This window comes from Trachurus japonicus, chromosome 1, assembly GCF_045865225.1.
Source record: "Trachurus japonicus isolate A0001 chromosome 1, Traja_1.0".
NCBI lineage: Eukaryota > Metazoa > Chordata > Actinopteri > Carangiformes > Carangidae > Trachurus > Trachurus japonicus.
This window is the reverse complement of record NC_140907.1, coordinates 29224796-29240792: the sequence shown is the minus strand read 5'-3', so window position 1 is coordinate 29240792 and position 15997 is coordinate 29224796. Positions and strand designations below refer to the sequence as shown.

Genomic DNA, 15997 nt, shown 5'->3' with positions numbered 1-15997 from the left:
TGCCTCTTCACCAACAGTGGGTGGAAGTGGGGTAGTGGTGAGAGGGAAGTTATCATCCCTTATAACATTGTTTCTTTCATAATCTTTTTGCCTAACTTTCATTCAACAGCCTATCACAGTCAGTGGGGACAGTGTCAATTTTAGATTGAGATATGAGTTAACTAAAATGCTTTAGGGTCTGTAAGGTCCAACAAATACTGTATTTGATTCAAATTAAAGCAGATATCAGTGGCACGGCCGTTTCGGCTAATGCTGTGTTCAAGGCAGGCTTTTGAAACCGTAAGTTACAGCTTCAAGTCACAACTACGACTTGGTAGCGTTCCAGGTAACCCGTAGCTCGTGTTTTTACCGTCCTGTTGTCTGTGAAAGTTCCCTATAACGGCCACTCGTAACTTCCGACCCGTGAACTCGTACCAGATCGAACTGGTATGACTTCACAGGAAGGAAAAACACAAAGTACGAGTTTCCTTGAACGCACCATGAGTTAGCAGCCCCCGCCCTTGTCAGGCATCAATTGGTCCTCGTGCTACGTCACCACATTCACGCGCATCCCTTGGCTGCACACACAGCCCTTCATGCCGTTCTCTCCCCTCATTGGATAACACTTGTATCCCACAAGGAAAATTTTCTCCTCGGGTTACAGCAGAGCAGAGTGACGGAGAGACTCGTGTTTAGGCTGAAATACTTCATGTAAGTGATTGCTGACGGAAAATAGGACTATTTAGGACTTATATTAACAAAAACATTCCACTGATATCTGCTTTAAATACAAAATTTAAAAAAGAACACATTAGAAAGTTAGCTACTTCCACTGTGTTATCCGACCAGTCACTATTGTTGCCGTCGACAATTTTACTCATTCTGTGACCACACAAAACACTGTTAAGTGATTGTAGATGCATATATCAATACTAGACACCTTAAAGATGATGTGTGCCAAAAAACTTTCGTTTATCTTTATGTCAACCTTCTTTACTGACCTTTTTTGTCGGGGCTTTGATGCAGCCATCTTCCTCGGATGGTGCAACCAGGAAGTAATCAGCTCTGATCATGTGACCCTTTACACTAGACATGTGAAACTGCACACATGTGATCAGGAGGGTTTCTTGCTTCAGTATGTTTTGGAAATACTATGTTGATACTCCATTTACTAACATTTTTAGGGACTCTCAACTAGAAATATTTTTTACGGTCACTTTTGTGACCGATGGGATTGCCAACAGTAACCTTTGAATCAAAATGATCATGAAATGTGTTTTTCTTTTTTTCTTCTTCTCATTTTGTTTCAAAATCACTGTCAGACATGATAACTCTGTTGAACAGGTGCATGCACTTGCTTCCTATGTTTTTTTTATACCTGATGCATTTAAATTCAGTTTCCTGATTTTTTTTCATATCAAAAATTGTATTGATTATTGTTTGTGATTGATGCTGATCTGAGTGACTATCAAATAAATACACATATTTGTTTTAACTTCAATGCTGTCATTTTTTAGTATCAGTTTTATTCCTCAGTGTAGAAAATTATCTCACTGATATTTATATATTCCTCTGTTTTTCTCAACTGGTAGTACATGCTAATTAGCACTAAATACAAATAAAGATGAGGCTGATTGGAACATCTTTAGTTTTACAAGTCATGAACTGGAGTGTTGGATAAATAAAATATTTGAGCAGATGATGGTGCTGGAGGAGAAGTCATGTGATCAGTCATCACAGGTCATCCTGTTTGGATCATGTGTCTAAAGTTCACAACACTAACTTCATAGTGGCACTAAAGGATTAAAATTAATATGATTTGACATCTGGGAACCATGAATATCTTTCCAAAGTTTGGATCAGTAATATACGTCTAAACTTTAGACTACAATGTCTCTTTTAAATATTTCATTCTTTACCTTTGTTGAATTTCATCTGCTGCTGTAACAAGTCAATTTTCCACCTCAAGCTGTAAAGTTCAAAATGAAGCTAATAATAATTTCCCGACCCTGCTCCTCCTCAACCTTCTCCTCTTCCTCCTCCTCATTCACTGTTGGAGAAAAAATTAGGATCCAAAACAAAGGGTCAGTTGTGATCGAGGATCTTTATTTCCCACATTCAATGATACAAATGAAAGTATCCAAAAGTGTTCAAAAAGTCAGAAAAATACTCATCAAAGCGTCAATAAAACTTCACAAAAATGATTAGAAAAGACGGAGACGAAGTTCAGTGCATTAGAGTTTACACTGCAAAATATGGACATAAAGCCGAGCCTGTCCCGGACCAGACTAAACTTCTTCTCTCTGTGACTTTGTTTTTATACTGTACTGTAAAAGCCCTGCCTTCTTATTAAAATGAGAGGTGAACATGACACTTCTTCCCCAGTGTACGCCCTGTGATTTGTCCAGATGTCATGTTGCGATCTTTCATCAACATAATCTCCACCCTCTACGGCGACTGTATCACATTTTGCCACGTAGCGAGTTCACCCAAGTTCAGCGTCTTTGGCACCACTCTATCTTGCCGGTGGACGTTATCTACATTGCCCGACCTTGACTCCCCCTGCAGGTGGCTGCACACGCAAACTTAACGGTGCTTTCCCACGCTTTGCACTCATCTCACCTCTACCTTCTCAGAACTTTTCCATTTTACGCAACATGTCCCCCTGTGAGACTTGAAAGTTAAAGTCATTAATGACAAGACAATCAGTAGGTAAAGAGTTTCAGAAGGTCAGAACAAGTAGAAGTTTTTAGCAAATTATCGTTGTGTTTAACAGAATCAGTTGTATACTTAAGATCAGAAACTAGAGTATGTATTATATGAGTCAGACCGCATTTAGTTGCAACTCATAAGTGGTAGCATTAAAAACACTACAAATCCTCAGTAAGTGTTCAACTTAAATTGTCAATGTATTGAACCACAAAGATGAATACTATAAGTTTTACAGTTAACAGATCTGTCTCCTTCATATATGGTTGTTGGCAAATTGTTTACATGTTATTGCTACACTTTATTTTGCAGGTTGCCGTTATCTACGTTGCCCGACCTTCACTCCCCCTGCAGGTGGCTGCACACGCGAACTTAACAGAGCTTTCCCACGCTTCACACTCACCTCTTCCTTCTCTATCATGCTTTTCCTTTTTTTTTACCCAACATAGCCTGTATAAAAACAGGACCACAGCAGACATCTCCACTTTCGAGTCTCCAACCTTTCAGAGTTTTTCCCTTCACCTCCAAGACAGCGACATGGGTCTTTGGGTAAGTTGAGCAGCTGACTCTCTCACATTTAATTTACACTAAATATTGTGTGTATCTGTTTTTGTGTATGTAGTTTCTGTTTCATCCAGATGCAAATTACTGAATCAGTAGGAAGTTTATCTAAAATATCAACCATTTTAATAAAGGATTAATGCTTATTATGTAAATATTTTCAGTTTTCACACTGATCTACCACAGTTAACTGAGTATTTTGGGGTTTAGACCCAGTGGTCACACAAAGCAACACATTTTAGGTCACCATGGGAACTATCAACTTTTGTCTAGCTAGTTTTTTGCTGTGTTTAACAGTTTTTGACGACTGAGTATTAGGGCCACATTGAGAGAAAAAAATAAACAGACTTTGAGAATAAATATGTAATTTTACGAGAATAAAGTGATACATTTATGAGATAATAAAATCATAATTTTACAAGAAAAAAGTCAATATTACGAGAACAAAGTCATTAATTTATGAGAATAAAGTCATTATGTTTGGTGTATTATGTAACAACTAGTCTAATTACAAAATGTGGCAATGTTTATATTGCCTTCAAGAACTTTATTACAAAATGTGGTGTTATTACATCATGAGGTGAACATTTTATACATTATTACAATGTGCAGCAATGGTGACTCCTCAATCCTGATCCTTCTCGACTTGAGCGCTGCTTTTGACATGTTGGATCACACATGATGCTGAACCCCTAAATTAATATATAAATAAAGTTCATTATCATATTATTATTGTCTACCCAGGTAACACTGTTAGTGGGGCTGCTGGTTTCGGTGGCATCGGACCAGAGCTACCTGCCCATTGACTGTGATGACGTGTATCGCCATGACAACACCAGCTCCAGTGGGGTGTACACCATCTACCCAGGAGGCCCCACCTCACCCCTGCACGTCCTCTGTGACATGGACACTGACGGGGGCAGATGGACCGTCAGTACACTACACCTCATATCTGATTAGAGTTCAGATTTGACGATGAGACTTAAAAAGCCAAAACAAAAGTGGAGCCATTGTTAAAAAAAAGTATTGTTTCAGTTTTCAACAAGTGTTGTGACTTCTCTCCTTTGAGACTTGTCACTTAAATGATCATCATCTGATTTGTCAGCTGTCAGAGTTCACATCCTGTAGCAGCTTGCACAGTTTTCTTTATAGAAAAATATATCTAAAAAAAACATTAGTGTATTTAAATAAATGAAAATGCCTGATTTTGTTGACCTGAAATGACATTGTAATTAAATATAGCCTAATAATAACAAAACATTTTAAATTGTATTTTCTCATGAAGTAGCCCAAGTAAACAATATTTACAGCAGCAAACACTTGTTTTTACAAAGTCTGAGAAAGTTACCAGTGCCCATGTTGTATAATTTAGTTAGTCCATCTCCGCAGCAGTTTGTTGTGATGATGTTCATATCAGGAATCTCTGTCACTTGAACATGTGACAGAGCACAGTGTGACAGAAAAATAAAAGACACTACAGCAACTGTGATTGTTGTTTACAGACCAGGTAGTCATCAAACTCACCTGGTTCAGTGAAAAATACTTTTTTGTTTTCTTTCTTTTTTTTAAAGTGATCTCAAGTCCTGCTAATTGAATACAGTTTTATTTTGGTTGACTGAATTGTTGTGATTCTCCCTTTCAGGTCTTTCAGAGGAGGTTGGATGGGAGTGAAAACTTCTACAGGCCATGGAAACATTACAAGAACGGATTTGGGAATGTAGCAGGGGAGCACTGGCTGGGTGAGTCCTAGAGGGAGAATTACAGGTATATTAAAGTATCTGTGGATTAAATATGCTCTCGTTACGCTGTTTTCAGTCACAACAGGCAACAGCTTTTACACAAAAAAAAACGAAAAGAAGCTGCACAACCTGCAGCAGCAGCACATGTCAGTCAGACAGTCAGTGAGTGGCTGGTGAACACAGCGGAGCATTTAGCAGTGAAACTGAAAGTATAAAAATATTGTAGAGCCTTGGTGCAAGAGGTGAAGTGTAATCAGAGCTGTGTGTGTGTGTGTGTGTGTGTGTGTGTGTGTGTCCTCAGGTCTGGACAACATCTTCCTGCTGACGATGAGGAAGAAGAACGAGCTGCGGGTGGACATGGAGGACTTTGAGGGAGGGGAGGCCTTTGCTCAGTATTCGTCTTTCTTCGTCGACTCTGAGAGGGAAGGATATCAGCTGGATCTGGGCGGCTTCACAGGAGGAACGGCAGGTGAGGGTCACTTCAGAGGAAATGTTTCCTTTTCTTACTCTTAGGTTTTTAACAATGAGCCAGGTGAAGGCTGAATGTTTCACTGTGGACAAACGGGCAAACAAATACTACATGATTTTTGTGAATTCTGTAAAAATAATTTTAGAAAAAATTTGGTAGTTTCACTGAACAAACATTTCCTGTAACTGGATTAACTACAATTTCTTTCCCCGTTCCAAATTGAAATTACATTTTGACTCTGTTGTGTCTAGGGAACAGTTTAACAAACCACAACTCCATGAAGTTCACCACCAATGACAAAGACCAGGATCTGTGGGATAAAAACTGTGCTCAGTATTATCTTGGTGGATTCTGGTACCACAGCGGCTGCCACCACGCAAACCCCAACGGCCTGTACGCACCTGATGGTGTCGGATATGGAAGTGTCCAAATCATGTGGGGCGCATGGAAAAGCTCCCTTAAGACCATCACCATGAAAATCAGATCAGTCGCTAAGTATCCATGCACTTATTGATCTGATCAGCTGTAGATCAATGAGATAATCACGCCCTCCATCAGGGTTGGAGAGCTGGGATGTTCGGGCATATAATCACTAGTCCGACTGGACTTAATGCCAACAATAACCTCTGAATCAAAATAATCATAAATTGTCGTTTTTTTTTTCTTTCTTTCTCATCTTGTTTCAAAATCACTGTCAGACATGATAACTCTGTTGAACAGGTTCATGCACTGATGTATTGAAATTCAGTTTCTTTGTTTTTTTCTGATTAAAAAAATGTATTTAGTGATTATTGTTTGTGATTGATGCTGTTCTGAGTGATTATTAAATAAATAAACTTGATTGTTTCAACTCTGCTTTTATTTTTGAAGTTGTCATTTTTTAGTATCAGTTTCATTCCTCGCAGAAAAGTATCTCATCATGAGTTAGGTTTTTTTCTGTATTATTTTCAACTAGTAGTACATCCTAATTAGCATTAAATACAAATTAATGATGAGGCTGATTGGAACATCTTTAGTTTCACAAGTCATGAACTGGAGTGTTGGATCAGTTTTATTCCGAGTTAAATTTTTCAGCCAGCAGTGCATGCTAATTCACGCTAATTCGCACTAAATGAACTTAGGTGTTGGATAAATTTTGAATTTGAGCAGATGATGGTGCTGGAGAAGTCATGTGATCATCAGAGTCATCACAGTTCATCCTGTTTGGATCATGTGTCTAAAGTTCACAAAACTACTGTCAACCTCATGGTGGCACTCGAGGAAAAGTTAACATCTGGGAACCATGAATATCTGTCCAAAGATTGGTATCGGTAGAGATATTTATAGGCAGTGTTCTAAGCAATATGCTCAAGCTAATACGCTCCTTCGTAGGTTTAGTATGTGCTCAGTTGATGTTAAATGTTCCCTGTTTAGATCTTTCTGTACTCCTATGTATACAGTTCACCTCTGGTGTAGCTATAAGAAAAGCAGTAGGCTATGCAGCGGCTCATAGTGGCCTACAATGATGGACTGAGGTTGTTGCTTCAGGTGCCCAGGTGGCACAGTGCGAGCCAACTCTTTGTTAATTTAAATGTACCCAATTGTGAAGCACTTCTACAAAATGTAATGTATCGTTTTATGTGCCGCCTGGATGACTCGGGGAACAGCATTATTGGGGCTTTAGCTGCTATAGGTATTCATCCAGGCTTAGAAAACACTGGTGGGATAGCCTGCTTATGAATTATGTGGAGAGTTGATTCTCTATCTGTGTGTCTGTCTTTTTCTCTCTCCTTCTTAAATCTGTTTTATCATGTTTGTTGTTGTTGATATGGACCGCTTGTTGTGTCTGCAATAAAGATTAATAATAATAATAATAATGAGTATAAACTTTAGGCTACAATGTATCTTTTTAGTATTTTATTTACCTTTGTTGCTTTTCATTTGCTGCTGTAAGTACACAAAGTACAATTTCCATCAGTGGGATCAATAAAAAGTCGTGTCTTATCTCCATTTAAGACGGAAACAACCTCAAGCTTTACAGGAACTTCAAAACAAAGCAAATAATAATGTTCTAACCCTGCTCCTCCCCATCCTTCTCCTCTTCTTCCTCCTCCTCCTCATATACATATAGCCTGTATAAAACTTTTTTTAATGGCTGACCGGCTATAAAAACAGGATCAAAGGGTGGCAGGTGAGGGTCACTCCGGTGGAAATGTTTAATTTTCTTACTTGTAGGTATTCAACAATGAGCCAGGTGAAGACTGAATGTTACACTGTGGACAAACAGGCTAAAAAACATGTTTTTTGTGAATTCTGTAAAAAATAAGTTTAGAAAATAGAAAAATCTGGCAGTTTCACTGATTTCACTACAAACAAATTTATTTTAGCTGAATTAAAGGGATAGTTCAACATTTTGGCAAATTGGCCCATTGCCATAATTGCTATAGTCATAGCAGTAGGTTCGTTACCTTTAATTGTAGGTGTAAGCTATTTTTAGTACAGCGGAGCGCAGCAGCTGGCTGCTCAGAGCTACGCTATGGAGGCTAAGGGAATTTCTTGGTTTCCCTCATTAAACTCATCAAATTCAACATCCCAAAACTCCACAGCGCTTTTGTAGACAAGTTGTGAGCTGCACAACCACCACGCTATGAGATAATGACGGAACGATACGAAACGGAGCCGTTTTCGAGGTAAATACAGGGTAAATACAGAGACTGCTTGCTGAAAAACTGTCCCTGAACGCAACGCGCATCAGCGGTTTTGTATGAATTTACCTCGAAAACGGCTCCGTTTTGTATCGTTCCGTCATTATCTCATAGCGTGGTGGTTGTGCAGCTCACAACTTGTCTACAAAAGCGCTGTGGAGTTTTGGGATTTTGTATTTGATGAGTTTAATGAGGGAAACCAAGAAATTCCCTTAGCCTCCATAGCGTAGCTCTGAGCAGCCTGCTGCTGCGCTCCGCTGTACTAAAAATAGCTTACACCTACAATTAAAGGTAACGAACCTACTGCTATGACTATAGCAATTATGGCAATGGGCCAATTTGCCAAAATGTTGAACTACCCCTTTAACTACTCAACAGGATACCGTGGCACCTTTAAACGAAAGCACATTTCACACTGATCTACCACAGTTAACTGAGTATTTTGGGGTTTGGACCCAGTGGTCACACAAAGCAATGCATTTTAAGTGACATGGGAACTATCAACTTTTGTTCAGCTAGCTAGTTTTTCACTATGTTAAACAGTTTTAGTTTGTTACCATGGAGTATTAGGGCCACATTGACAGTGATTTTAAATTGGATCAGCAAATTAGTGCTGTAGTGAAGTCCAGCTTCTTTCAGATTAGGCAGCTGGCAAAGGTGAAGCCTTTCCTCACACTAAAGCACTTTGAGACAGTGATCCACGCCTTTATAACATCTCGGCTGGATTACTGCAATGCACTTTGTTTTGGAGTCAGTCAGTCCTCCCTCGCACGTCTCCAGCTGGTGCAAAATGCAGCCGCTCGCCTCCTAACTGGAGCACGTAAGAGGGAGCATATAACTCCCACCCTGGCCTCCCTCCACTGGCTGCCTGTGCACTTTACAGTCCATTTTTAGATTATTTTATTTGTTTTTAAGTCTTTAAATGGTCTGGCCCCCCCTTCCCTCTCTGAGCTCCTTCAACCCTACGCTCCTGCTCGGTGCCTCAGGTCAGCTGACCTGCTGCTCCTGGAGGTACCGAGGTCCAGACGGAAGCTCAGAGGGGACAGAGCTTTCTCCACTGCTGCTCCAAGATTATGGAACGAGCTACCGTTGCACATCAGACAAGTCTCCTCACTGTCCATTTTAAAACTAGTCTTAAAACCCATTTTTACTCCCTAGCTTTCAACTCTGCATGAGACTCTTTTCGTGTTTTAGTGTTTTATGGTTTGCTTTAATTTATTGTTTTATTGTTTCTAATTGCTTTTAAAAACAATGAAACAACTATTCTACTGTCTGTTTTATTTATTTAATTGCCTTTAATTGTTTTATGTCTCTATGTACAGCACTTTGTTTTAAATTATGGTTGTTTTAAAGTGCTATATAAATAAAGTTGAGTGTCATCTTGTTTCAAAATCATTGTCAGACATGATAACTCTGTTGAACAGGTTCATGCACTTGCTTCCTATGTTTTTATACCAGATGCATTTGAATTCAGTTTCCTGATTTTTTTTTTCATATCAAAAAATGTATTTAGTGATTATTGTTTGTGATTGATGCTGATCTGAGTGATAATCAAATAAATACACTTGATTGTTTTAACTTCAATGTTGTCATTTTTTAATATCAGTTTTATTCCTCAGTGTAGAAAATGATCTCACTGTTATTTATAAGGAGTTCATTTCTTCCTCTATTTTTCTCAACTGGCAGTAGCCTACATGCTAATAATTAGCATTAAATACAAATAAAGATGAGGCTGATGGGAACATCTTTAGTTTTACAAGTCATGAACTGAAGTGTTGGATAAATTAAGAGATTGAGCAGATGATGGTGCTGGAGGAGAAGTCATGTGAGTCATCACAGTTCATCCTGTTTGGATCATGTGTCTAAAGTTCACAACACTAACTTCATAGTGGCACTAAAGGATTAAAATTATAATGATTTGACATCTGGGAACCATGAATATCTGTCCAAAGTTTGGTATCAGTAATATAAGTCTAAACTTTAGGCTACAATGTCTCTTTTAAATATTTTATTTTTTACCTTTGTTGTTTTTCATCTGCTGCTGTAACAAGTCAATTTTCCACCTCAAGCTGTAAAGTTCAAAATAAAGCTAATAATAATTTCCCGACCCTGCTCCTCCTCAACCTTCTCCTCTTCCTCCTCCTCATTCACTGTTGGAGAAAAAATTAGGATCCAAAACAAAGGGTCAGTTGTGATCGAGGATCTTTATTTCCCACATTCAATGATACAAATGAAAGTATCCAAAAGTGTTCAAAAAGTCAGAAAAATACTCATCAAAGCGTCAATAAAACTTCACAAAAATGATTAGAAAAGACAGAGGCGAAGTTCAGTGCATTAGAGTTTACACCCAAAAAATGGACATAAAGCCGAGCCTGTCCCGGACCAGACTAAACTTCTTCTCTCTGTGACTTTGTTTTTATACTGTACTGTAAAAGCCCTGCCTTCTTATTAAAATGAGAGGTGAACATGACACTTCTTCCCCAGTGTACGCCCTGTGATTTGTCCAGATGTCATGTTGCGATCTTTCATCAACATAATCTCCACCCTCTACGGCGACTGTATCACATTTTGCCACGTAGCGAGTTCACCCAAGTTCAGCGTCTTTGGCACCACTCTATCTTGCCGGTGGCCGTTATCTACATTGCCCGACCTTGACTCCCCCTGCAGGTGGCTGCACACGCAAACTTAACGGTGCTTTCCCACGCTTTGCACTCATCCCACCTCACTTTCTCAGAACTTTTCAATTATTTACACAACATTCCCCCCTGTGAGACTTGAAAGTTTCATTAAAGTAAAAAATTACAACCAGTAGGTAAAGAGTTTCAGAAGGTCAGAACAAGTAGGAGTTTTTAGCAAATTATCGTTGTGTGTTTAACAGAATCAGTTTTATACCTAAAATCAGAAACTAAAAAATACTAAAACCTATAAGTATGTATTATATGAGTCAGACCGCATTTAGTTGCAACCCATAATAGTGGAAGCATTAAAAATACAAAAAATCCTCAACAAGTGCTCAACTTTAATTGTTAATATATTGAACCATAAAAATTAGTATTATACGTTTTTACAGTTAACAGATAGGCTAAACATCTGTCTCCTTCATATATGGTTGTTGGCAAATTGTTTACATGGTATTGCTACACTTTATTTTGCAGGTTGCCGTTATCTACGTTGCCCGACCTTCACTCCCCCTGCAGGTGGCTGCACACGCGAACTTAACAGTTCTTTCCCACGCTTCACACTCACCCCTTCCTTCTCTATCATGCTTTTCCTTTTTTTTTAACCCAACATAACCTGTATAAAAACAGGACCACGGCAGACATCTCCACTTCCGAGTCTCCAACCTTTCAGAGTTTTTCTCTTCACCTCTGCGAGGTTGACTCTCTCACATTTAATTTACACAAAATATTGTGTGTATCTGTTTTTGTGTGAGTAGTTTCTGTTTCATCCTGATGCAAATGCAAATTACTGAATCAGTAGAAAGTTTGTCTAAAATATCAACCGTTTTAATAAATGATTCATGCTTACTTTGTAAATATTTTCAGTTTTCACACTGATCTACCACAGTTAACTATTTTGGGGTTTGGACCCAGTGGTCACACAAAGCAACACATTTTAAGTTACATCACCATGGAAAATATCAACTATTGTTTAGCTAGCTAGTTTTTCACTATGGTTAACTTAGTTTGTTACGAAGGAGTATTAGGGCCACGTTGAGGGGGAAAAAATCACAGACTTTGAGAACAAAGTTATAATTTCACGAGAAAAAAGTCATTATGTAACAACGCCACATTTTGCAATAATCTGCCACATTTTGTAATAAAATTCTTGAACGCAATATGTAATAACCTTTGTTGGTACATAATGCATCATATTATTATATTTTCTTAATGCAATACCCGCATATTGAAATAATTTCGTTACAAAATGTGGCGTTATTACATCATGAGGTGAAAATTTAATACATTATTACAATGTGCAGCAATGGTGACTCCTCAATCCTGATCCTTCTCGACTTGAGCGCTGCTTTTGACATGTTGGATCACACATAATGCTGAACCCCTAAATTAATATATAAATAAAGTTCATTATCATATTATTATTGTCTACCCAGGTAACACTGTTAGTGGGGCTGCTGGTTTCGGTGGCAGCGGACCAGAGCTACCTGCCCATTGACTGTGATGACGTGTATCGCCATGACAACACCAGCTCCAGTGGGGTGTACACCATCTACCCAGGAGGCCCCACCTCACCCCTGCACGTCCTCTGTGACATGGACACTGACGGGGGCAGATGGACCGTCAGTACACTACACCTCATATCTGATTAGAGTTCAGATTTGACGATGAGACTTAAAAAGCCAAAACAAAAGTGGAGACATTGATAAAAAAAAAAGTATTGTTTCAGTTTTCAACAAGTGTTGTGACTTCTCTCCTTTGAGACTTGTCACTTAAATGATCATCATCTGATTCATCAGCTGTCAGAGTTCACATCCTGTGGCAGCTTGCACAGTTTTCTTTATAGAAAAATATATTTTAAAAAAACATTAGTGTATTTAAATAAATGAAAATGCCTGATTTTGTTGACCTGATATGATATATGTTGTAACTAATATAGCCTAATAACAACAAAACATTTTAAAATTTATTTTCTTGTGAAGTAGCCCAAGTAAACAATATTTACAGCAGGAAAGACTTGTTTTTACAAAGTCTGAGAAAGTTACCAGTGTCCATGTTGTATAATTTAGTTAGTCCATCACTGCAGCAGTTTGTTGTGATGATGTTCATATCAGGAATCTCTGTCACTTAAACATGTGACAGAGCACAGTGTGACAGAAAAATAAAAGACACTACAGCAACTGTGATTGCTGTTTACAGACCAGATAGTCATCAAACTCACCTGGTTCAGTTGAAGATTTTTTTTTAAGTGATCTCAATCCTGCTAATTGAATACAGTTTTATTTTGGTTGACTGAATTGTTGTGATTCTCCCTCTCAGGTCTTTCAGAGGAGGTTGGATGGGAGTGAAAACTTCTACAGGCCATGGGAACATTACAAGAACGGATTTGGGAATGTAGCAGGGGAGCACTGGCTGGGTGAGTCCTAGAGGGAGAATTACAGTATAAAGTACACTATATTACCAAAAGTATTCGCTCACCCATTCAAATGATCAGAATCAGGTGTCCTAATCACTTGGCCGACTGTGAAATTTGGTGGAGGAGGAATTATGGTATGGGGTTGTTTTTCAGGAGCTGGGCTTGGCCCCTTAGTTCCAGTGAAAGGAACTTTGAATGTTTCAGGATACCAAAACATTTTGGACAATTAGCCGGTGCATATTCTCATTTGCCCAGGTCATAGTATTTCAAAGGAGGTTAAATCGAAATTTTTCGATTTAACCTCCTTTGAAAAATTTTGGACAATTCCATGCTCCCAACCTTGTGGGAACAGTTTGGAGCGGGCCCCTTCCTCTTCCAACATGACTGTGCACCAGTGCACAAAGCAAGGTCCATAAAGACGTGGATGACAGAGTCTGGTGTGGATGAACTTGACTGGCCTGCACAGAGTCCTGACCTGAACCCGATAGAACACCTTTGGGATGAATTAGAGCGGAGACTGAGAGCCAGGCCTTCTCGACCAACATCAGTGTGTGACCTCACCAATGCGCTTTTGGAAGAATGGTCAAAAATTCCTATAAACACTCTCCTCAACCTTGTGGACAGTCTTCCCAGAAGAGTTGAAGCTGTAATAGCTGCAAAAGGTGGACCGACATCATATTGAATTCTATGAGTTAGGAATGGGATGGCACTTCAGTTCATAGAATGAGTAAAGGCAGGTGAGCGAATACTTTTGGTAATATAGTGTATCTGTGGATTAAATCACAATCAGATTTCAGTCACTACAGGCAGCAGCTTTTACAAAAAACAAAAAGAAGCTGCACAACCTGCAGCAGCAGCACATGTCAGTCAGACAGTCAGTCAGTGGCTGGTGAACACAGCGGAGCATTTAGCAGTGAAACTGAAAGTATAGAAATATTATAGATCCTTGGTGCAAGAGGTGAACTGTAATCAGAGCTGTGTGTGTGTGTGTGTGTGTGTGTGTGTGTGTGTGTGTGTGTGTGTGCGTGTGTGTGTGCGTGTGTGTGTGTGTGTGTGTGTGTGTGCGTGTGTGTGTGTGTGTGTGTGTGTGTGTGTGTGTGTGTGTGTGTGCGTGTGTGTGTGTGTGTGCGTGTGTGTGTGTGTGTGTGTGTGTGTGTCTCCTCAGGTCTGGACAACATCTTCCTGCTGACGATGAGGAAGAAGAACGAGCTGCGGGTGGACATGGAGGACTTTGAGGGAGGGGAGGCCTTTGCTCAGTATTCGTCTTTCTTCGTCGACTCTGAGAGGGAAGGATATCAGCTGGATCTGGGCGGCTTCACAGGAGGAACGGCAGGTGAGGGTCACTTCAGAGGAAATGTTTCCTTTTCTTACTTTTAGATATTCAACAATGAGCCGCGTGAAGGCTGAATGTTACACTGTTGATGAACAGGCTTAAAAAATACTATATTGTTCTGTAAAAATGATTTTAGAAAATAGAAAAATTTGGCAGTTTCACTGATTTCACTGTATAAACAAACAAATTTCTTTTAGCTGGATTAACTGCAATTTTTTTTCCCCCTGTTCCAAATGGAAATTACATTTTGACTCTGTTGTTTCTAGGGGACAGTTTAACATACCACAACTCCATGAAGTTCACCACCTATGACAAACACCAGGATGTGTGGGATAATAACTGTGCTCACTATAATCTTGGTGGATTCTGGTACAAGAACTGCTACTACTCAAACCCCAACGGCCTGTACGCGCCTGGTGGCACTAATAGTGTCTGGAACAGTGTAAGTTTCCCAATCCAATGGCTCACATGGAAAGGCCGTAACTCCCCCCTTAAGACCATCACCATGAAAATCAGATCAGTCGCTAAGTATCCATGCACTTATTGATCTGATCAGCTGTAGATCAACGAGATAATCACACCCTCCATCAGGGTTGGAGAGCTGGGATGTTCGGGCATATAATCACTAGTCCGACTGGACTTAATGCCAACAATAACCTCTGAATCAAAATCATCATAAAATGTCGTTTTTTTCATTCTCACTCATCTTGTATCAAAATCACTGTCAGACATGATAACTCTGTTGAACAGGTGCATGCACTTGCTCCCTATGTTATTTTCACCTGATGTATTTAAATTCAGTTTATTTGTTTGTTTTTTTCTGAAAAAAAAATAGTGATTATTGTTTGTAATTGTTGATGATTTGAGTGATTATTATATACTGTAAATAAACTTCATTGTTTCAACTCTGTTTTTATTTTCAAAGTTGTCACATTTTAGTATCAGATTCATTCCTCATAGAAAATGATCTCATAATGATTTAGATTTTTCCTATATTATTTTCAACTCGTAGTAGCCTACATGCTAATTAGCATTAATACAAATTAAAGATGAGGCTGATTGGAACATCTTTAGTTTTACAAGTCATGAACTTAAGTGTTGGATCAATTAAAAATTTGAGCAGATGATGATGCTGGAGGACAAGTCATGTGATCATCAGAGTCATCACAGTTCATCCTGTTTGGATCATGTGTCTAAAGTTCAGAACACTACTGTCAACCTCATGGTGGCACTCAAGGAAAAGTTAATATGTTATATGATACATCTGGGAACGATGAATATCTGTTCAATGTTTAGGCCCTGTTTACACGACAACGCTCGCAGATGAAAACGATAAAATATTTCATCGGATGTGAACGCAAATAACGTGAAATAAAAAGTGAGAACGCAACACCACTTTTGTGTTTTCTGTTCAGATCGTTTCCGTGTA

The 15997-nt window shown here is 39.0% G+C and overlaps 2 protein-coding genes across 2 annotated transcripts; both read left to right on the top strand.

The window, feature by feature from the left end:
- The first annotated feature begins 3225 nt into the window (after window positions 1-3225).
- Window positions 3226-5971, top strand: LOC146992175 (microfibril-associated glycoprotein 4-like). Its single transcript, XM_085790215.1, has 5 exons — window positions 3226-3237; window positions 3964-4179; window positions 4892-4988; window positions 5290-5457; window positions 5709-5971. Exons 1-5 carry the CDS (start codon window positions 3226-3228, stop codon window positions 5969-5971), a joined length of 756 nt encoding a protein of 251 aa, XP_085646341.1.
- A 1710-nt stretch (window positions 5972-7681) lies between these two features.
- On the top strand, window positions 7682-15115 carry LOC146992174 (microfibril-associated glycoprotein 4-like). Its single transcript, XM_085789744.1, has 5 exons — window positions 7682-7690; window positions 12256-12441; window positions 13139-13235; window positions 14401-14568; window positions 14835-15115. Exons 1-5 carry the CDS (start codon window positions 7682-7684, stop codon window positions 15113-15115), a joined length of 741 nt encoding a protein of 246 aa, XP_085645870.1.
- Window positions 15116-15997: the final 882 nt, after the last annotated feature.